General features: G+C 34.9%; 1 protein-coding gene across 4 annotated transcripts; it reads right to left on the bottom strand.

Annotated features, from left to right (window-relative positions):
• Nucleotides 1–1,449: 1,449 nt before the first annotated feature.
• Nucleotides 1,450–22,315, bottom strand: LOC138706209 (reticulon-4 receptor-like 2). Of its 4 annotated transcripts, none has more exons than XM_069835238.1 (3): nucleotides 22,156–22,311; nucleotides 7,905–8,087; nucleotides 1,450–3,723 (listed from the first exon to the last, which is right to left on the bottom strand). In XM_069835238.1, exons 2-3 carry the CDS (start codon nucleotides 7,963–7,965, stop codon nucleotides 2,681–2,683), a joined length of 1,104 nt encoding a protein of 367 aa, XP_069691339.1. In that variant the 5' UTR covers nucleotides 7,966–8,087; nucleotides 22,156–22,311; the 3' UTR covers nucleotides 1,450–2,680. The 4 variants fall into 4 exon arrangements, with proteins under 4 accessions (XP_069691339.1, XP_069691340.1, XP_069691341.1 ...); XM_069835239.1 differs by having other exon boundaries at nucleotides 7,905–8,069; XM_069835240.1 differs by lacking the exon at nucleotides 22,156–22,311 and adding an exon at nucleotides 21,944–22,074.
• Between the last annotated feature and the right edge of the window lie 522 nt (nucleotides 22,316–22,837).

Raw genomic sequence — 22,837 nt, 5'->3', positions numbered from 1 at the left:
GAAATAGAAAATGTAGATGACTTATGGAAGGAATGTAAGGAGGTCATAAAGAATAAAGCAGAGGAAGCGGTTGGACATCAAAATGCTAGAATATATATAATGATTGGTAAGATGAGGAGTGTAAAGTAGCTACAGAAAACAAAAATAAAGCATATACACAAATGATACAGAAACACTATACAAGGAGAGCAGTGGAAATATACAAAGAGCTCGGGAGGAAGGAAAAACGCATTTTAAAAAAGAAAAAGAGATGCTTCCTTGAAGAACAATTAAAAGAAATTGAGAAATATAACTCACAGAAAGAATCAAGAAAATTTTATCAACAAGTTAATAGAATGAGACAAGAATTTAGACCTAGAATCGCAAGTTGTAGAAATAAGGAAGGGGAAATCATTGCAGGTAAAACAGCAGTATTTAATAGGTGGAAAGAACATTTTGAACGATTGCTAAATGTGGATAATGAATTGGATGCTAACACTGACGAACATATAGACAGAGAAATATATGGGAACTCAGACGAAGAACCTCCAACTATACAAGAAATAGAGCTGGCTATTATGAAACAAAGAGATAACCATGCACTGGGTCCTGATAATATTAATATTGAATTATTTAAACAAGATATACCCGAGCTAATGGCAAGACTACATAAAATTATTCAAACAGTATGGATACAAGAAAACCTACCTAAAGATTGGACAGAGGGAGCCATTGTACCTATCTATAAGAAGGGAGATCAGATGGAATGTGCTAACTATCGGAGAATCACTTTATTGAACACTGTATATAAGGTCTTCTCCACTATTTTATACAACAGAATACTAGTACATGCAGGAAAAATTGTTGGTAGCTATCAGTGTGGATTTAGAAGTGGAAAATCCACGATTGATCAAATTCAAGTGCTGAGACAAATACTGGAGAAAACAATGGAATACAACATTAGCATATACCATCTGTTCACAGACTTCAAAACAGCATATGATAGTATAAATAGGCTAAAATTAATACAGGTAATGAAGGAATTTAACATCCTGGAGAAACTTGTTAAGCTCACTGCTATGACATTAAGAACTACTAAATGTCAAGTTAAAATACAAGGAGAGTTGTCTCCTCTATTTGAAACTAATTCAGGACTGCGACAAGGAGATGGTCTGGCATGTTTATTGTTTAATTTAGCGATGGAATGGGTTATAAGAAAAGCTGGATTAGATAATAGAGGGACTATATATAATAGAACAATACAAATTTTAGCATACGCAGATGACCTAGATATAATAGCCAGAACAACAAAAGCATTAAAAGAAGCCTATACTAAACTGCATCTGGCGGCCAAAGAAATAGGACTGCAAATTAACCAAGATAAGACAAAATATATGGAGGTTAATATAAAACATGGAAGTACACCATATCTTGAGGTAACTTAAATGGGAATAAATTTGAAAATGTGAATCAATTTAAATATCTTGGAACTTTAATCACAAATGATAATAAAATACAAAAAGAGATATCATACAGAATAATTATTGCAAATAGAAGCTATTCAGCACTTATAAGACAGATGAAATCCCATCTGCTTAGTACTAAGACAAAGATCAAATTATATAAGACATTAATTAGACCAATTCTGACTTATGGTAGTGAGTGCTGGACACTTACTAAGAAGGATGAGAATTTAAGGATCTTTGGAAAGGAAGTCCTGAGAAGAATCTATGGTCCCATGAATGATAATGGTATGTGGCGAATTAAGTACAATTTTTAATTATAGCCTACCAATTGTACAGTGATTCAGATATAATTAAAACAATCAAGTCAACAAGAACTAGATGGCTCTGTCATCTGTGGCGGACAGAGGAGAGTAATCCGGTGAGGAAACTGACTTTTAATAACAGAGAGGGCATCAGAAAGAGAGGAGGACCACCATTGAGATGGATGGATAATATGGAAGCGAACCTGCATGAGCTAGGAATCAGTGCTTGGAGGAAGAAAGCAGAAGATAGGGACCAGTGGAAAAATGTGGTGAAGGCGGTCATGGCCTGAAGCGGGCTGTTGCACCTACGAAGAAGAAGAAAGAATATGAACCAAAGGGCAACCAAATACTAGGTTACTTATGAATGGCAAAGAGATACATTCAAAGTTAATGTATAGCTAGGTCTAACATAAAAATATGATCCATTCATGTTTATGGTATCCACAATTATTGGAATTTTCTACTTAAGCATGCTGCAGCAATTCTTGGAACCACATCTTACTCAGGATGGTGTTTTGAACTCTGTGGTCTTTCAGTAGGATGGTGCATGACCCCATTTCGGTGATGTTATGTGTGCCTACTTCAACGAAACATTTCAGAATCGTTGGCTAGGCAGAACTGCACCAAGACTCTGTGTGTCATGTTCATCAGCCCTAACCCCACTGATTTTTTTGCTTGGGATTTTATCAAGTCCAAAGTGTACAAGACAAAGAATCGTGACCTTCAACAATTACGGTAACGAATTAATAATTTAGCTACAGCTACATATTACACCACGCATATTTCGTGCTCTCTTCAGAGAGACAGTGCAGAGCTGGGAGCGATGTCTTGAAATCGAAGGGTGTCAGGTTAAACTGTACTTACATTCAGTAGCTTTTGTGAAGGTGTTCAGCATATTGCATCAAGACTTTCTGTCCATCTAGTACAATAATGTCAATGACCAGCTAAATGACTTTCATCGTTCGAAGTATCTAAGACAGTGTTATCCACTGATATTACATCCATGGGGATGGAATTATCATAGATGGGTGTTGTAAGTTCTTTTCTTGTACGAGTTAGGTAACACACAAAAATAACAACAACAAGAACTATACCCACAATCAATATGGCTTCCACTACATACAGAAAGATACTGGAGACATTTGCAGTTTTCATATCAGAGCACTTAATATGACGAAGAGTGAACCACGATTCCCCTGAAAGTTCAGGTGGACTGGCACAAGCGGCAACAGTATGTACATTATGAGCTGTAAACCATAACCAACTATCTTTTTGAGCGCAATCACATGTTAAGTTATTACCAATGAGATAGACTGTAAACAATTTCGTCATGCCTTGCATCAAGTTTCCTACATCAAGTGTTGTGATATTGTTATGAGCGAGATCTAAAAATTTAACGTTATGTAGGCCTTCAAACACTTTCGCTCCTTCCAACATTTCAATGTTATTCATACGCAATGACAATGTAGTCAATTTATCAAGACCTTTAAATATCCCGTTTTGTAAGCTTCTAATGTTGTTATTGTCCAAATTCAGTAACTGGAGATTAGGAAGAGCGCAGAATGCGTCAGGTTCGATGTTACTGATTAGATTAAAGCTAAGATTAAGCATCTGGAGCGAGTTCAAGCCACAGAAAACATCATTCTTCAGAGTTCGCAGCAAGTTCTGTGTTATTTGTATGGAAGTCAGATTCTCTGCACCGCTGAAAGCCCCATCCTCAAACGATGTTAAATGAGTGGATTGCATCGCAAATATTTTAAGATGCAATAAACCAGCTGATTTGAATTCGTCCTTTGAGATTGTTGTGATGTTGTCAAAGCCTATCACAAGCTCTTCAACACTGCTGTCTATGCCTTTCGGTAGGTGATTTAGATGTGCGTAATAGCATGAAACATATGGCATCCATGTGAAGCAGTCACAGTTTTTAGGACAAGGAGCTGTTGATTCTTTTATTTGTAGGAGTATCACTACCAAAACTGAAACAGCAAGAAGTGAAAGAAATGCATTAGTTTTGTTCTATTCCTAAGTAATAACATCATCATCATCATCATCATCATCATCATCATCATCATCATCATCAACATCGAAGCTTTCGTATTACAGACGGATTTACAGTCAATCATGATGATAATACTGTGATAGAGAATAAAAAATTTCAGGCTATGTTGTAGAGGTTCATAATCACTTCTTTTTGCAATGTTGTCTATATAGGTCTACAAAGTTTACTAAACTGTAATATTGGAGCTGTATCTGCAGAAGAGAATATAAACGACTGTAGTAGAATAATAATATCTAATCTTCCTCAACTTGGTGAGGTTGCCAAATATAAAGAATGTTAAACAGTAACATTTAAGGTGTGACATTTAAAATGTCTTACAAGAAATTTGTTTACCATAAACTGAAATTTACAGTAGATGTTTTACAATAATGAAAATTTGCAATAAAATAAAAAATACAGATAAAGAAATAAAATAGAATGAGAAAATTCAACTGTAATTTGAATTGAAGTACAAGTGTTGCCGTAAAGTCTGCAGAGAACCCTTCAAAGCTATCATAGATATTTCTGTAATTGTTGTTGTTGGGACTCCAAATTTATGACAGAATAACACGAATTGTTTTGTTATGGTCCCTCTAGCACCCACCATTAATCCGATGACTTCTATATTCCTGAGTTTATATTTTGTTTTGTAATAAGGGATAGTTGGTTCATAAATTACCCTTTTCTCTAGATTACCCTCCTCGGGTTGATTCTGATGCGTCTCGAATCTGATGGTCGGCTCCAGAATATAACCTTTTGTCTCTCCAGGTTTAAATGTTATAATATCAATACGCTGAAGATTTCCAGTATCTGCTATTCCATGGATTTCTTCATAGGTAGTGTTGCCATTGTTCTTAAGGCATGTTGCGGTTACAGACCTGATTTTGTGATGCCTGCTGTTACAAAGAGTTTCGCCAAATGGGCATGAACCCAAGACATGAGCCACAGTTTCAACTTCATTGCCTACAGTGGTTATTGTCTTCAGTCCTGCTTGGAACAGGGCATACAGGAGCAACATTACCGGTCATCTTTAGCGCATCTCTCCACTCGGAGTTAGATAGGCCTGTATGGTGTCTAACCCAGTTGTTTACAGGAGTAGGTCATGGTCATTGAATGTTGTTTGGTAGTATGCAATCCAGCATGCAATGTTGATATCCCATGTCATAAAGGCAAAAGGATCGATTGTAATAACAATATAATTAAATTTTGAGTAAGGCGAGTTTTGCACTTGATAGCCTCATTGATAATAACATTCATACCATTCAACCAATCAAGAAATTGGCTCTTCTAATGCATCTTTTCCAATAAACAAACACTAAAAAAAAGTGGAACATCTATTGAGGCCAGAAAAACTTAATGTAGATCCTAATTCAAGTTAAGCAGCATTAGAAATGAAGTTTTATATGAATATAAAATGTTTTCTAATTTCATTGGAACTGCAAATGCATCTGACTCATAAGTTTGGTTTTATTAATTTTGTTTTCCCCTCAGTTTATGAATATATTTGTGATTGTGAAAACTGTAGTGGTGCTATAAATATGTCAGAAAGTATTTACATTGATCTCCAGGAGGGGATTACTTTGGGAGGTAAATATTTTATCACTGTGAAGTAGCCTACTTCAACAAAATGAAAGTCTTACAACTAAATATTGGGAAGCAAGAGAGAAAATAATTCGATTTTTAAATCAAGAGTATTAGATACTGGTACCTACCTACATTAAATTTATTAATTTATATAGTCTGACACAAAACATGTGTTTACTCATGAGACAGAATATTTCACAAGTGTGTTTTAGAAAAGAAACAGTATGGTATTCTTCATCAATGATCGCAACCAGAACTCAAGGAAAAGACGAAACAATTGATCAGTATTTGGAGACCCTAAAAATGTTAAGTAAAGACTGTAATATTAGAGCTATATCTGCAGAAGAGAATATAAACGATTGTATTGAAGAAGCTTGGGAAGCATTATAGGTACCGCTAGTTATATACTCCTTAAAAAAAATTCACCGGAAGTAGAAGTACTCTATTTGTATTTTATTTTTGGTCCAGGGGAAATACTCGTATTTTACGACATTAGTAATAATCAGAGGCGGCTCCTCAGGGCAGGCAGGGTAGGCTAAGCCTACCTCAACACATTTAGAAAAACCTAAAAGTGGATATTTATTAACTACCCCAACATATTTGGAAAACCTTATATAATTATATACTCTTGTCTAGGTGCTTAGAAATTCTTCAATTGACTATGAATGGGATTTTTTGAGGGTTAGTTGGACGTTGCTTACTACTGGCAGTTCGATTTATGCGACAAGAATACACTGGACAGATCACGATGCGTCAGAAGGTAGGCAGAAGCGAAGTTAGCCAACCTTCCACGTAACTTCAAAGCTGGCCCTGGAGTAAGCATTAAAAGAGATCGCTATTCTAAATGCTTTCTTAGCGCATGCGTTCTATGCTTAAGCCAGCGCGCTAGAATTCTGCCTGCCCTAACGAGAACCCACGAGCATTATCGAACACCTACGATTTGCGAAATTTCTGTTTGAAAGTTTCACGAGTTGGAATGTAGATTGTTACGAGTAGTATAACAGTTTTTAAACAGTGTGTTTTAAAAGATGTTTTTTTTTAACAGTGTCTTTTAGAAAATGTGATTTTTGCAAGTACGTACTGTATGTTATGTATATTTGGTGATTTATAGTTAATGTAAGTGATAACAATAATATTATAGTATGACTGATATAATAAGTGAACTGTTACATTGTCCGTTTTCGCGTCGTAATGACATTGAAAAAAGAAGTATTTTGGACAATGGACGACCCACTCCTGCATTAAGCTCTATTGTTCATAAAGTCAGTGCTAAAGGTGCAAGAAAATTTAATCCTTCATGGTATGAAACACTATGAAATGGAAATATAAAAACTGGAGATTTATCTTTCGAAAAGGTGGAAAAATTCAAATATCTTGGAGCAACAGTAACAAATATAAATGATACTCGGGAGGAAATTAAACACAGAATAAATATGGGAAATGCCTGTTATTATTCGATTGAGAAGCTTTTGTCATCTAGTCTGCTGTTAAAAAATCTGAAAGTTAGAATTTATAAAACAGTTATATTACCGGTTGTTCTGTATGGTTGTGAAACTTGGACTCTCACTTTGAGAGAGGAACATAGGTTAAGGGTGTTTGAGAATAAGGTTCTTAGGAAAATATTTGGGGCTAAGAAGGATGAAGTTACAGGAGAATGGAGAAAGTTACACAACACAGAACTGCATGCATTGTATTCTTCACCTGACATAATTAGGAACATTAAATCCAGACGTTTGAGATGGGCAGGGCATGTAGCACGTATGGGCGAATCCAGAAATGCATATAGTGTGTTAGTTGGGGGGCCGGAGGAAAAAAGACATTTGGGGAAGTCGAGACGTAGATGGGAGAATAATATTAAAATGGATTTGAGGGAGGTGGGATATGATGATAGAGACTGGATTAACCTTGCACAGTGTAGGGACCAATGGCGGGCTTATGTGAGGGCGGCAATGAACCTGCGGATTCTTTAAAAGCCATTTGTAAGTAAGTAAGTATGGTATGAAACACATAAATGGCTAACAGGAAGTGAAGTTAAAGCTAAGCTGTAGGTGGTCACGTTTGTTATTGTAATCTAAAGAAGGTACTTGGAATCAGATCATATTTGTAACTCGGTAAGTATAAAGAGACTTGAAAAGAATTTGAATCCAATTTCGGAAATGTTGTCTGAACAACAAGGGTTGCAAGACAACAGTATAACAATAAACTAGAAAAAAACCGACAAATTATGAGACGGCTCATTGATGTAACAGTATTGTTATGTAAGCAAGAGTTAAGTTTTCGGGAGGCATGATGAAAGCGAGCTGTCATTGAATCGCGGGAATTACATAAAAATGTTCTGTAAATTTTGCCTACCCTGGACATTTGACTACGAGCCGCCACTGGTAATAATACAATCCATAAACAAAAAAATAAAATAAAATATAGTATTTCCAGATAAGAATATGAATCGATATTATCAAATAGGCTGGCGGTACCCATAATGCATCTACGCCGAAGCTTTTATTACTCAGCTGCACACTCTCCACTACAATTTACCTGCATCAGCGAGTTTCATTACGGAACCAGCAGTTCGCATCATGGTAGAAGACAACTCCATCAAAGAGACACTGACTGTTACAACTCAGAAGTGTTACTTCTGCGGGTTTCATAACCATCTTCATACTGCACTGCATGCCCCGCAAAGAATGCCATCTGTAGGTCCTGTGGTAAGAAAGGTCCCTGTAGCAAGGTAAGTCCTTTATTAAGAGTCATGCTCCCGACAAAAAACGCGTAGTGTCGTCCCAGAGAGAGGGGGGGGGTTTAAGTGACACTAGGATTGAGTTTTGAAATCCCTATAATTTTAATCTGATTTATCTCATATTTTAACTCTTTGTTATACGCATTAACAGTAAGTTGTGTGCAAATTTTCAGCTCAATCGAACTGCTAGTTTCGAAGTTAATTTTATTTTAATAATGTAAATTATCTAGTGATAATAAAAATGTTGTTGTTGTTTTCTAATGCCAGGCGTTTGACAATAAAGTCATTTGACCTCTTGCACTCCAATATTTTTAAAAAATATTATCATGACCAGCCACTGAAGCACAGATTTTGAGGTGTTCCGAATCCATTTCTTGGTTTGAGTTGCACAATGGACAGTTAGGGGACTGATATATTCCAATTCTATGCAGGTGTTTGGCCAAACAATCATGGCCTGTTGCCAATCTAAATGCAGCTACAGACGATTTTCGTGGTAAATCGGGAATTAACTGTGGATTTTGATGCAGAGAGTTCCATTTTTTCCCTTGGGATTGTGTTGTCAAATTTTGTTTGTTGAAGTCTAAGTATGTAGATTTAATAAATCTTTTTACAGAGTAATACATAGATTTAGTAACAGGTCTGTAAGTAGCAGTGCTGCCCTTCTTTGCTAAAGCATCCGCATTCTCGTTTCCCAGGATTCCACAATGGGATGGTATCCATTGGAATACAATTCTTTTATGGAGTGATATTAATTGAGAGAGCATTTTAGTTATTTCTGCTGTTTGAGATGAAGGTGTGTGTTTAGAGACTATTGATAGAATAGCTGCTTTGGAGTCTGACAATATAACTGCATTCCTAAATTTACTGATGTGGCATAGAAGATTCCTGAGACTTTCACTGATTGTAATGATTTCTCCATCAAAACTTGTTGTTCCATACCCAAGAGATCTATAAATTGAGAAGAGACAGCACGTAACACCTGCACCAGCACCTTGTTCTCTGGAGATCAAGGATCCGTCAGTGTATAAATGAAGCCAGTTTTGTGGAGGGTATCTAATATTAATTGTCTCTAAAGACAATTGTTTTAATATTTCAGTGTTTACTTCTGATTTCAGTATTTCTTCTGTTAAATTTAGATTATATTCCATATTTAATAGAGTTAAAGGGTTTGGTTTAATTTGTAGGTTTTCTTTTAAATTCGGGATATTGATTTTCTGTTTTAATTCTTGAACAATGGATATGAAACTTTTTTGAGTTTTCAATCTACAGAGAGGACTGTATGAATGCCAATTGTTTCCTGGTAATCTAATAAGTTTTTCATATTGAATCAGTGCTTTTTCTTCTATTGTCATTTTGATGCTTTTAATATTAGTGAGGAATCTCATAGAATCTATTGGAGTTGTTTTGATTCCACCAGTAATGAGTCTGAGAGCTTGGTTTTGAACATATTCTATTTCGTTTATGAAAGGTGAAGTAATTAAAATTTCTCCGCAGTATGTCAGCACTGGCTGTATAAACATTTTGTATGTAGTGTTCAAAGTATTCCTAGAGCATCCCCATTTCTTTCCTGCTAGTCTTTTTAGAAGGGAGAATCTTTTACGAGCTTTTTCAGAAATGTATTTCAAATGGTTGCTCCATGTTAACTTACTATCGAAAATAACTCCAAAATATTTGGATTCATAAGTCCTAGTAAGGTGTTGGCCATTGTATTGGATATTGAATTCTCTTTCTTTTTTACCAAGTGAAAATATTTGGTAGTTACTTTTGCTTAAATTGAGTGTCATCAAATTTGATGTATTCCATTCATGTAGTTGATTTAGAGCTTTAAGAGCAGAATTTTGAATTTTGTCTCTATGTCTGTAAGATCCAGAAGTCCACAAAACTATATCATCTGCAAATAGTGCTGTTTTCATGTTTGATTCCTCTAGGAGGGAGGGTAAGTCATTTATATAAATATTGAATAAAGTTGTGCTGAGGACAGCGCCCTGAGGTAGACCTCGATATGTTTGTCTGTAACTAGAAAGTGAGTTATTGAATTTAGTGGCAATGAATCGTTGACTAAGGAATTCTGATATCCATCTGAACATATTGCTGGAGATACCTAATTTCTGGAGTTTTAGTAATAATTTATTTCTCCAAACAGAGTCATATGCTAACTGAAAGTCGATAAATATTGCCAAGGTATCTTCTTTCTTGTTAAAACTGTCTTTTATTTCTTGGCCGAGGCGTATGACTTGTTCACTGATAGAGTGTAGTTGTCGAAAGCCGGCTTGTCTTGGTGATAAAAGATTTTGGGATTCTAAATACCAAGTTAATCTGTTGGAGATCATGGACTCCATGGTTTTTGCTATCATGCTTAATAGTGCTATTGGTCGATAACTATTAACATCATGAGCAGGTTTCCCTTTTTTGTGAATTGGTACAATGATTGCTTTTTTCCAAGCTGCAGGAACTGAGGTGTTCCATGATAAATTGAAAATGGATGAAAGTATAGACTTGGCCTTTCATTCGGAATGAATGTTATTGGGGCCAGGAGATTTCTTGGTTTTTAAATTTTGTAAAGCTAGAGTTAATTCTTTGGAAATAATAAAAATGTTACATGTGTGTTACATTTAAATGCAGCAAGTTCATATTTTTTTTCTTAAGAACCTTGATTCACGGTAAATATTTTGAAGTTGAGAAATTCATTAAATCTTTGTTAGTTTAGGCACAATTTTGTGAAAGTAACATATTTATTTCTTCATATTTCTGATTTACATAATACTCTTTTCAGCGCCTAATTTTCTAGATAGATAATGCATTGACACGGACGAATATTTTCACTGAATTTGGTGAAATCTGCAAGCACATGAAAAATCTTGAACAGTGTAGTCTCGAGAAAAAAGTAAATTTGTGGAAGGGGATGTAATACTGACGTATGGAGCAGGCCTATATAAAAATCGCTCCTGAGCTTGTAGGAAGATGTAGAGGCAAAAAATAAAACTCTTACTATCAACTCCCTAAGTGCCCAAAGAATATTTTCGTAGAAAAAAAAACCAAAATGAATTATTTGATCATTTTCTGTGAAAACTCAGACCTAGTATCCTTTAATTTAGAGTGATAAGAGGAGTTTTTCTGCAGTACAGATGATCACATAAAATGCTTTGTGATATAAGAAATACAGAAAGATTCAATCTTTCGCCAGTTTTGTGGAAGCCATGTTTAGAACTACATTCTGAGAACAGTTTTTCTCACGAATGAAAACTGTGAAATCAAAATGTAGGACTCGCATGATGGACAGACATCTTTGTGACCAGTTACGGTTGGTAGTGTGCAACATAACTCTTGATTTCAATTCAATATTCCTTGAAAAAGTAAGTGAAACTGAGGATAAATAATTCCAGCAGCTTTTATTTCGTTACAATTCAACTTACAGACGTAAAAAATTGCATTATTTTTATATCGGAATATCAATTATGTATTTAATTTAAATTCATTTGGAACTCTTAATTATTTATAATTATTTAGTGCTAACTTGTTTTGAATATGTATAATGATTTACAATAATGTCATACAACGCAAACATTTCTAATTAATTTTGATTTTGTACACAATGAATATACAATAACTTCCCAATGATGTTTAACGTATTAATGATCTACAACTGTTCTATACTTCGTTCCATAATATCTTAATATCTGACAGGAGAAGTAAACGTTGCTTGCGGAAGAAAAGTATAATTGCTATTCAACCAATGACAGAGGTCTCAATCCACGCTTTACTTGAAGTTGGGCGGGAGTAGAATGCTTCAGACCGCCCAACTTCAAGACAAGCGTCGAATGAGACCTCTGTCATTGGTTGAATAGCAATTAGCTCTTCTCCTCTGCCGACAATGTTTACGTCTCCTGCCAGATATTATGGAACGAAGTTATACCGCACCTACTGCGACCCCTTTCAACCCTTCCTCCTAAGGTGGGGTGGGGTGACCAAAGTCTCTTTTTTGACAGGGACAGTCTCGTAATGTCCCGTCCGTCCCGTCGTTTAGAAGAAAATGAAGCATTTGTCCCGTTTTTAAAGAATTATTGTTATTATTACTATTATATGGTATTGAATTCTTGTTATAATAATTATTTCCTGTGGTCTACAATGAAATAACTGGATATTTAGCTAATGCGTCACTACAAAGACTTTCATTATTACCTATTGCCTGATCCGTCGTCTGTACAGGGTTGCCAGATTGATTTTACCTAAAGTCGCCAAATTTTGGTGCTATTGTAGCCCAACGTCGCCAATTTTCTACTTTAAAATAGGTAATCTCAATGTACTATGGTCCAAAACGCATTATGTACTACTTAGTCCCCCAAGAGTTCGGTGTTTGCCATTTAAGGCGCCACTGTGATGGAATTATGTTTCCCATGGATGCTTCCATCTACCATTACACGTGGCAATGATATGGATGCTTAACAAGGTCAGTGTGCATCGTTCTATTGAATATGTGAAGACACGAAATCATTCAGTTTGTGATTGTCTGTTTTATTAAGCTCTCCTCTGTAGAACTGGTAAGTTATAGATGTATGATTGTTTGTACAATTAAACCTGGCTATATAGTGCTTACTTTCACGTAATAATTAGACTGGCAGAGGTTAAGGAAAAATGTTTAACCTCAAGGCTAGAAGTCAGTCCTCAACTATGTACCACAATTTTTCGTGGACCATAGTTGTATTTCATTTTGAAATATTTGTTTTAATAAAATGTGATGAATGTGATTATTTACTTCTGCAAATACGGTATCGCAGTATATTCTAAAACACTATTTAACATTATAGTCAAGTAAACAAATAAACTGGCTGTTCCAGCATCAATGGTACTAGCACGAATGATGGTCCTGTAAAACGAAAACTTCAGGGTAGAAGGAAAACAACTGTCCCTGTAAATGACTATGAGAGCGATGAAATTGAATTGGACACAGATTATGATGTTTCCGGTGTTCTCTCCATATTTACAGACAGTGAGTCAGATGTGGAAAAGAAGACGAAATCTGTTACATTAATGCTAAAGGCACATAGATATATGGTAGTTACTTATGAGGAGGAATTGTGGCCAGGGAAAGTTTTGGAAGTGAAGAACAATGGAGCTGTTGTTTCATGTATAGTAAGAAGCGGCAATTACTGAGGTGGCGAGAAATGGAAGACATTTTATTCTATAGAAAGGAAAATATAATAAAACAAATTGAAGACTCCTAACGCGTCTAGAAAAAGAGAGATCTATTTTCAATTTCAGAATTACAAGAGAAATGGAGATTCAAAGGATCGAAATAAGCCTACTGAATGTAGTTCTCAGTATGGTAAATAAACATTATCAGTGAATTTATTTACATAATATTTTGCTAAGAATGTGTTAGTTTATTTTGATACCGTACTTTTGTTCTTTAACACACAGTAGTTGTTCATTATTGCAGGAAAATGACTTTCAGATTTCACTTGTTTACTGTGTGTTTATGCAATGTGTACTAATGAAAAGAATCCATATCCTTTTCATTTATTTTTATGAATATTTAAATACTTATATAGTCACAATCATGCCATCATCATTAATATTTCTGTGCTATATTATGTTTCTACCCTTAAATTAGAAACTCAATGTATTGATTTACGAATAATTACAGCTCCAGCTATAGCCCATTCATGCTTTCAAGCATGAATATATGAGTGGACCATAGTTGGGCAACTCAGAATACAACTATGTACCAATGTTTATTTTTTTAACACCTGTAATTAAATAATTTCAAACACATATGTCAATATTTATTTAATATACAATTACAACAGTCCAAAGCCAAAATTTCACTTAATCTGGATGAATAGTACTGAATATACAAAGAAAAATGTGGACCATAGTTAGGGGAAACTATGGTATGCGTTTTTATAATAATATAATATCGTTACTTTATGTCATAGCCTATTTATGTAGTTCTATAAATGTAGTAGGCTTATTTATGGCATATGCTTTGCATTGGTTTTTGTGACGATCTCAAATTTTCCCCACTCCTTCAATTTTGCACAACACAAGTCACTGTTATATCCCCTTACAAATTAAACTAATCTCAATATTAAGACCTTTGAAATAATTAAATATTTAGAGAGTTGTAATAGAAACTAGGGTTAGATTGCTATTTTTCACTTTGTTAGAAAATTCTCTACAATGCTTCGTTTATAAGTTCCAGTATTGAACAGTTTATTGGTCCTCAGATTAAGAAAAAATAGCGCAGTAGGCCTACTTCCTGGGGCAAGGAAGAAAGAGCGATACGTTTGTTTAAATAAGTGTCAAAGATCGATGACAAGTTTCGACCCTCAACTATAGGCCCTAATGTCGAGAATAAATATAAACAACTATAATAAAGATTAAATTTCTTGGATAAAGAAAAAACAAGTTCCTGCGTGTCAACAATGTTAAGTCTAATATTTGATGCCAATCATTGAATTGGATTAGAGATGTATCAGCAATGGACTACTCGATAAAATAAAATTAATACATGATTGTGATTTTTCCTATGTCGCCCAAATTTCGCAAAATTCCGGGCGAAAGTCGCCCAAATGGCGTTAGACGCAATTCTTAAAAAATAGGTCGCGAAATCTCTGTTTATGTAGCCCAAATAGCGAAATATCGCCCAATCTGGCAACCCTGCGTTTGTAGTGAAATACGAGCCAAGTAATCATCATTGTCGGAACCAAACAGGTTTTCCTTATTGTTGCCTCACTCAGTGCGGCTAGACTATGGTGATTCGTTAATTCAAACGCGGGAAGAGAGAAAAAATACAGACACAGAACAGGGCGATTCGAGAATCAAATCAGTTTAATTTTCACTGCTGTTCATATAAACACGTTTCGTTGTTACGAAAGCAATACCGTGAAAAGTGAAGTACAGTATATCGAAAAGTACTTGTAGTTGTAATGAAACCTTGCAAAAAGAGATTCAATTTATACATTTATTGGACAAAACATCTCAAGATAAATCAAAAGTCTAGTGTCTAACCGTGGCGTGGCAGAGTAATGGGTGCCAGATCTTTAGAAAAATGGAAGGACAAATTCTTTACGGTACTTACTCTTCAGAAAGTAGTAAAAATGGTGTTATGCTTACCAGGCACATCTCCTCCGTTAGAACGTGTATTTTCGTTAATGAATAATGTTTGGACAAATTAAAAATCTCGTCTTTCAGTTTCAACATTGCGATCTGTTTTGATGGTGAGAGTCAATTTCTCTTATAGTTGTCCAGAGTTTTATGACATTATATTAAAAAACAAGGTTGTTCTTCGAAAAAGTGGCACATTAGAGAAATATTTCTGGCATTCTTCTACTTCAAATTCTCAACAGGAAGAATCAACTAGCAAGCAGTGAAAAGAGAGTTATGGTTAAGACCGTGGCTAACGAGAGCCATGAGGTATGCTATGCTCATCGGATTTACTTAATATAGGCCTACTCTACGTTTTCATGGAGTATTCAAATAGATCTGAATACATTTTCCGTACTGAATACGATCGGGCCTGTTTTCATGCAATTTTCGATACGTATTGAAAACGATCTGAGTATGGAAGCTGAAGTTTCGAAAGTAGTTATATTGGTTAATGTCATCAACATATTATTAGCGTGTTGGTCACTCTGTAGGCATTAGCTATAAACAATGTCCCCCCCCCCCCCCAAATGAGGCGCATGGAAATTTAATATTCTGGCTGTTAATGAATAATGGTAACATTGACTTTTAGAAAAACACAAAATATTATGTTTTACAACACTCTTTTTCAACATAATATTGTCCTCGCTGTTGGTAAAACAGCTGACACATCAAACAAATGACGATCGATCACGCGCTTAGCGTATTGAGATCGTATTGAATACGATATCCGTTTTCATGGAACTCAATTCGAACTGAATATGATCCGTTCCCACTTTTTAGGTGCATTGACGTTGAGACTCAGATCGAATTGAATCCCCTTTTTCATGAAGATTTCAATACGGCAAGTGTATTCAGATCGATCCATTAAAACGTAGTAATAGTACTCTACTGAATGCTGTTTAGTTTTGAAAACTGAACTAACATTATGGAGGATGGAGGTCGTAGCATTTTTATCAGTTGAAATCTTATATTTTTAAATGTTACAAGGCTATTCTTATTGTTTTATCACTGGCCTCGTTAATAGAATGATTAACAATTCACATGCTATTTTAGTATAATTTGATAGTCGTCTTATAACAGGCAGCAAAAACGTGATAAGTTTTTTACGATAATTTCTAGGTATCAACTCATAAAGTTATGATCACCCTATCCCCAGGTCATACACATTCGCAGCACTAAAGTGAGTCGGAGCTATAATGTCTTTTGGTCGCTCATGCCGAATACGATAAACGGAAGCTCTTAAATACATACGTAACATTGTTTAGAATTAATTTATTTATATCTCAGCTGATGCATTTGAGATAATAGCAGTTAATGTATTCTCACATTTTAATCTTTTTAATGAACAGAAGAATAGCCGCTTGAAATAATAAAACCTGATATATTTCAATAAATTATTTGGTAATTATATACAAAGACTGTGCCAGTTGACTTATGCCATTTTTCAATTAACTTGGGTTTCGTTAATTGAATTTTTTTTCCGTTCTATCTTCAACTCCTCTTTTTTCGTCTACTCTCTCTCCCTCTCTTCTCTCCTTCACCACTCTCGTTCATGATCTTTTCCCTGAACACCGTCTATCTTCTTAATTTCCTACAATAGGCCTATTATTATACTTAATTTTAATTTTAATACATATTTTTGACTAGAGGTAGACTCGAACTGATGAAGTTGACCTTACTAGCAGGACGCTTTAGCGATCATGACGGTCATGCCTACATCATCAGGTTCAGAAAAAACATTTTAAATATTCCTTATATGTTTAGGATTCGACATTAAGAATTATTTTCGCACTAAATTTTATTTTGGTTCGTAATTTTAATTATAATTTAATTAAGTAGAAATTTGGAACAGATGCAATATAGGGGCCACCCATCACACATTATAAGCAAAAAAAAAAAGTTCAGCGGAAATAATGGTTCGATTATTGTTTTTAATATTCGATAAGTATTAAATGCTACCAAATTAAAAAAAGAATAAAAATGATTTAAATAGTTTATTACTAGATGTGATTTTAGTCAGTTTGTATTATTTTTTGGTCTAGGGAAAATATATTTTACTGTTAGCCTACTACCGTTATTTCCATTTCGAAGTAGGCTACAAGTCAACAATATAAAACTGACCGTTAATTTAGAAGTTGGCAACATATTTTATATCGATTATAACAACAATACATATCGATAGTAATATTCATACCATTCAACCAATAAGGAGATTGGCCCCTATAATGCATCTGTACCAGAAATTTACAAAAAATATCTTTAATAGAAATAAAATAATTATTTAAAATAGTGAATAAACAGATATTCAATAAAATGATCAAATCTTACAATCGCCATAGCAACCCAATGATGAACAAGTGTTGTTGGTAGAAGCGCCATTTCCAAAAATTGATTGAAGACTAGTTCGTGCTTATCTTGTCGAAATTTAATGTACGCGAGTGTGTAATAAATACTACTGCATGTGTACACGTCTCTGATTCCGAAACTGACTTGAGATATTTTTTCATCCGACACGGAGTGTTACGAAATCAATGTAGGATGTGAAGAATGTGGTAACATTTTGAATGCAAACTGGGATTTAAAATTACTTCGATGCTTCAGACGAGTTTGAAAAATCAAAGACAAAACGGTGTGGTGTCAGTATTTCTATGTACAAAAGCACTTTATTTAGTAAAGTTAATTTAGGACTTAATGATGTTCTTAAATTTGTGTACATATGGTTATCGCGAGATCCGCCCAAGACAAACTCCTTTAGAAAATGACCTGTGTTTAACACCGAAAACAATAGTGAACTGGAGTTCGACTCCGGAATAGAGAATACCTAGAAATTAGGCGGTAAGGACGTGGTTGTAGAAATGGACGAGGCAAAAGTTGGGAAAAGAAAATACATAATGTAGGGTCGAGTAGAAATTGGTTATCACTATTTTACTCTAAACCTTGTTTTGAAATTAAGACTAGTATTGTCTCATAAAAAATCAACAAAAAAATATGCGGATTATCCACAAATAAGACAATTTATAAAGAAAAAGAGTTGCACTATTTCTCATTGCGTTGGGATGGCGTCGTAGAAGTACATTCTTGGCATTAAAGGCTCACGCGCATTAATACGTAACAGATGACAAGCGCGGAACTTTCAACATCAATTTTCAGACAATAATGGATGTTAGAGGTATATTGGATATTATCCAAACCTTTTCATGAGGCAATGAGAACACGTTAAGAACTTTACAAGATATGAGATTGATAAGAAGAAGAGTGTGTAGTTTCCTAGTACCTGGTACTCGTTACATAGGTCGTTTTTGTGTTTACACAGTAGCTGATTTCTGAAAAGAATTTTAATAGTTTGTTGCTAGGTGTGTTTCTAGTCAGTTTGTAATATATATTTTTGGTCCAGGGAAAATATACATTTTTTATGATTATACAACAATGGCTGACTTAACAGCTTATGTAGCGAGTATCGGGTACTAGGAAACTTCCGAAGAGTGAGATGCAAAGTTAGAAATTGTAGACGATATTGCTCTCTCGTAAGAAAAAGTGACAGCTATTTGGGATGGAGACATACAGGAACATGACCCAACATATTTATGAACGATAACGTAATAGCCTACAGTTCTATTATTTCTAATGCATACACCAAAATTGCCTATTAAAATTATATAATGCAAAGTTCGTAAGCTATTTAAGGGGAGTGGGTAGTGATGCCTGTGCGATTGAAACAGTCCGATACAAAAGTTTAGTTCAATATTTCTAGGGTTTTAGTGCTCAGAGTGGAATAAAAATTTCCATGCTTATACAACCAATCATTCTGAATTCAGTGGTATAAAAGACAACTAAATAGTTCCGTATTCGAGTGCAAAATAAAGACCCTAACCGATAACCTCTTTTTCCACTTTGCTAAGTGTACCTCATTCTTCAGGTGCACATTACTTGCTACAATCTTGACTAATATACTTTGTATTTTGTTAAGTTATCAAGTAATGTATATTGTAAATTCTAAAGCAAAATTTAGTTAAATGCTTCACCCCTAGTGAAACAGAAAAAATATTGAACTTTGTTTAACAATTTTTGCAATTTTTTTCAATGCGTATATATTTTTTTCTCGTGTTATGTGTGTCACATTCTTAAACCCGTAGGTCTACTGTGTAGAACACAGCCTACAGAAAACGTTGTAAAAATTTCATGTAAATTGATTCAGTAGTTTCAGAGAAAAATGCACTTGTTTGAAAAACGTCAACTTATGGAAAATTGCATTTAAAACGGAATGAAGTATGAATTAGATGCACCGCCAAATTTAAAGAGATCATTTAAAGGGCTTATCTGAAGAAATACCCCCACAAATTTATATTATTTTAAAGAGGAAGTTTTGTACTCTTTTTTTAACACAAAATAAAAAAAAATCGAATTTTTCACCTCTAATCACTACCTGGTTCCCTTAAAGAATTTATTTCTTTAAAATAAAAAATACACCTGGACCACTGTCAAACCTTAAGGGTCATCTGGGCATAAGTCTACAACTCTTCCCAAAATCATGTCGAAGTAACTCCTTTTCTTTAAAATGTCCATTCTTTTCTCTTCGACACATCGCTGTAGCCACTGCCACAATCCTTGAAACTTGGCCATCTTTTTACGGGTTATTGTTCGTGGTCTGATGCTTGGAATAAATTCTAGGAACAAATCCATAGGGCAGCGATTTCCGAAGAAAAAAACTGTTAAAGGCAAACAAACGGTCTTCGTATTTTAAGTCGCTGGTCCATTGTATTCTTCTGATGTATAAAGGCCACTTATCCCTTTCGCCTATTACATCTTGTATTTCTATATACATTTTGTACCACGACATTTTCCTGCTGCTCATTTTGAACAATTACAATCACCGAGATATATCGATTCACTTAATCGAAACCTTAGTGCAGTTTATTCACGATACGGAAGGAAGAAAATAGTTCCGATGAAAGAAGATTGCATCGTAGAATACACAAGCAGTCGGTAGAATTATGTACTAGTCTTAATTTCAAAACAAGGTTTAGTGTAAAATAGCGATAACCAATTTCTACGCCCGACCCACAATTTCTATTGTAGACCTACCCGTTGAAAAAAGAGATAAACTCTGTTGGATGTGATTACAACACACATAATTCCAGGTACGACAATAATAATCGGTGATTGTTGAAAGTCAAATAATTGTCTGGAAGATGAAGGCTACAGGCATTCAGTAAAGTTAACCATTCGTACAATTTCATTGATCCTGAAACATAGAACGTGCGTGACACGAAGTTCGTGCGAAAATTCCGAGATATGGAAGAAAGCAAAAACATTACGCCAGATACATCGCTGAGTTATTCAAACGTGTGTATCCAGACCATTGCATTGTGAACATACTCAACACTTCTTCAAGGCTATTGGTAAATTGCATTCCGTTTCACATCTAAAAATGGTGAGTAAAAGAAACATAAATACTTAAAAAAATATTCCTTGCATCAAAAATAAATAATTAAAAACGCATTAACGACATAAATATTTACGCCGCATTCTCAAGTCTTATTTGACATTTTTTACTTGGTTATTTAACGACGCTGTATCAACTCCGAGGTTATTTAACGTCGATGGGATTGGTGATCGCGAGATGAGGCCGAGGATTCGCCAGATTACCTGACATTTACCTTACGGTTGGGGAAAACCTCGGAAAAAACCCACCCAGGTAATCGGCCTAAGCGGGAATCGAACACGCGCCCGAACGCAACTCCGGATCGGTAGGCAAGCGCCTTAGCCGACAGAGCTACGCCGGTGGCTTACTTGACGTAAAAAAAATTGCAATAGTGAATTGGAGCTCATTTTGTCGAGAGGTATGTCTAGACCGCGTAATAGAGAAAAAGACCCCAAAATTAGGTGGTAAAAATGTGGTAGTTGAAATAGGGAATAAAAAAACACTACGCAGGATACAGCGCTGAGTTCGTGCTCGAACGTGCACATCCAAAACCGTTGGTAAATTGTATCACCTTACATCTAAAAATAATGAGTGGAATAATTAATTGGGGGCTTCGCCTCCCAACTCCCCTAATTGTACGATCAGGAAACCATTTTTGGAATTGTAACCGCCTCTCCCTTAAAAAAAAAAACGCAAGAAAAATTAAAGTAGGCTATAATTGGGAGCTCCGCCATCCAGCCCCCTTGAAAATAAGTTTCCGACAATCTTCAATATCGGAACCAAACTCAGCATAAAAGAAATGCTCACAAAATGTATTTTTCTTTATTTTTAACGCTAGAAAAAATTAAAGTCTTAATTGGAGGGCTTCGCCCTCATCCCCCTTCAAAATACGAAAACCTTCAACATCGGAACCATGCTCTCAGCATAAAAGAAATGCTTACAAAAAACGTATTTTTTCTTAATTTTTAGGTGTCACAGTCTTTGTATAGGCCTATATATGCGTATATAAGTACTTTATGGTATTTTATACTTTGTCAGAGAGGCATTTTCAAATAGTCTGTATTGAACTGAATTAAAAGCTGAAATGTCAAATTTCAACATTAGTTGAACCGTAGAAATTAATTCGTTATGCTTACTACAGTGTGTGAAGAAAATAAAAAGGACATAAGTCCACATGCTGTAACAGATAACATAAAGGGTAAAGCATTGGTGAGTCATATCAGTGTTGTAGATAGTACTTTTTTAATCAAAACTGTTTGTACTTACATTGCTGTATTACTTTAACTGTTATATTGGGCTTCAAAGCTTAAGACTTTGTGTAATTATTAAATTTTGTAACCTTACAAGATGAAACGTGGTTGAGAACATTTCTGTTTCTAGCTTTTGTTGTGAGTACGGTATAGCCTAAAACGATTTAGATTTTACTGATATTGTGTAAAACAACACTGCCTATCACTGACAGAACTGAAAGCGAATACCTGAGTAATATATCCGCTGAGATCTTGTAACATTGTAAATATTGTTTGACGTCGAAACCATATTAAACTATAAAACGTCTTTGATTACAACATGTACCTACTTCTACTGTAAATCACAGTTTGGTATCAACTCAACACTTCCTCTCAGTGTTACCAATTTAATTTACAGCACGTGTGATGTAGAACTGTTGAAATTTAGACATCTACATTGCACAGCAGTATGTTAGAAAATCATGGAATATTAACAAATGGAACATGCAGTTTTAGTAACATTTTAGACGGGTGTCAATATAACAAACGTGGAAATAGTTTAGCCATATTTTGTATGTACTTCGCAATTCTATCTGACGCTATAACAGGAAAGCTGTAACCCGTTAGCACGTAGTTTCCTCACACTCCGCAAGGTTGTACACCATTCCCCAGCGCCTTGCCTCTATCGCCCCACCACGACTACAATGCAACCAAGCGTTCAGCCGAATCGGTAAAGTCATGGTCGTACGTTATTCTTTATAATCACAGAACCTGTCACAAGAGATGAAATGTTGAAGATGGGAATTTGATAAGGGATAAGGGATAATAATAATAATAATAATAATAATAATAATAATAATAATAATAATAATTATAATAATAATAATACATTATACACATGTTAAATAAATAACTTTATCTTCCCCTTCAA

This window comes from Periplaneta americana, chromosome 9 (assembly GCF_040183065.1).
Source record: "Periplaneta americana isolate PAMFEO1 chromosome 9, P.americana_PAMFEO1_priV1, whole genome shotgun sequence".
Lineage (NCBI taxonomy): Eukaryota > Metazoa > Arthropoda > Insecta > Blattodea > Blattidae > Periplaneta > Periplaneta americana.
This window is presented reverse-complemented; position numbering and strand designations above follow the sequence as displayed.

What these genes read in the sequence shown, in the direction of transcription:
- LOC138706209 (XM_069835241.1), bottom strand. Translation starts at nt 22,216, where the DNA reads ATGGTTTCGACGTCAAACAATATTTACAATGTTACAAGATCTCAGCGG. An exon ending in TCAGCGGATATATTACTCAG is followed by an intron (nt 3,724 to 22,155) that starts GTATTCGCTTTC and finishes TTGCTGTTTCAG; the next exon opens with TTTTGGTAGTGATACTCCTA.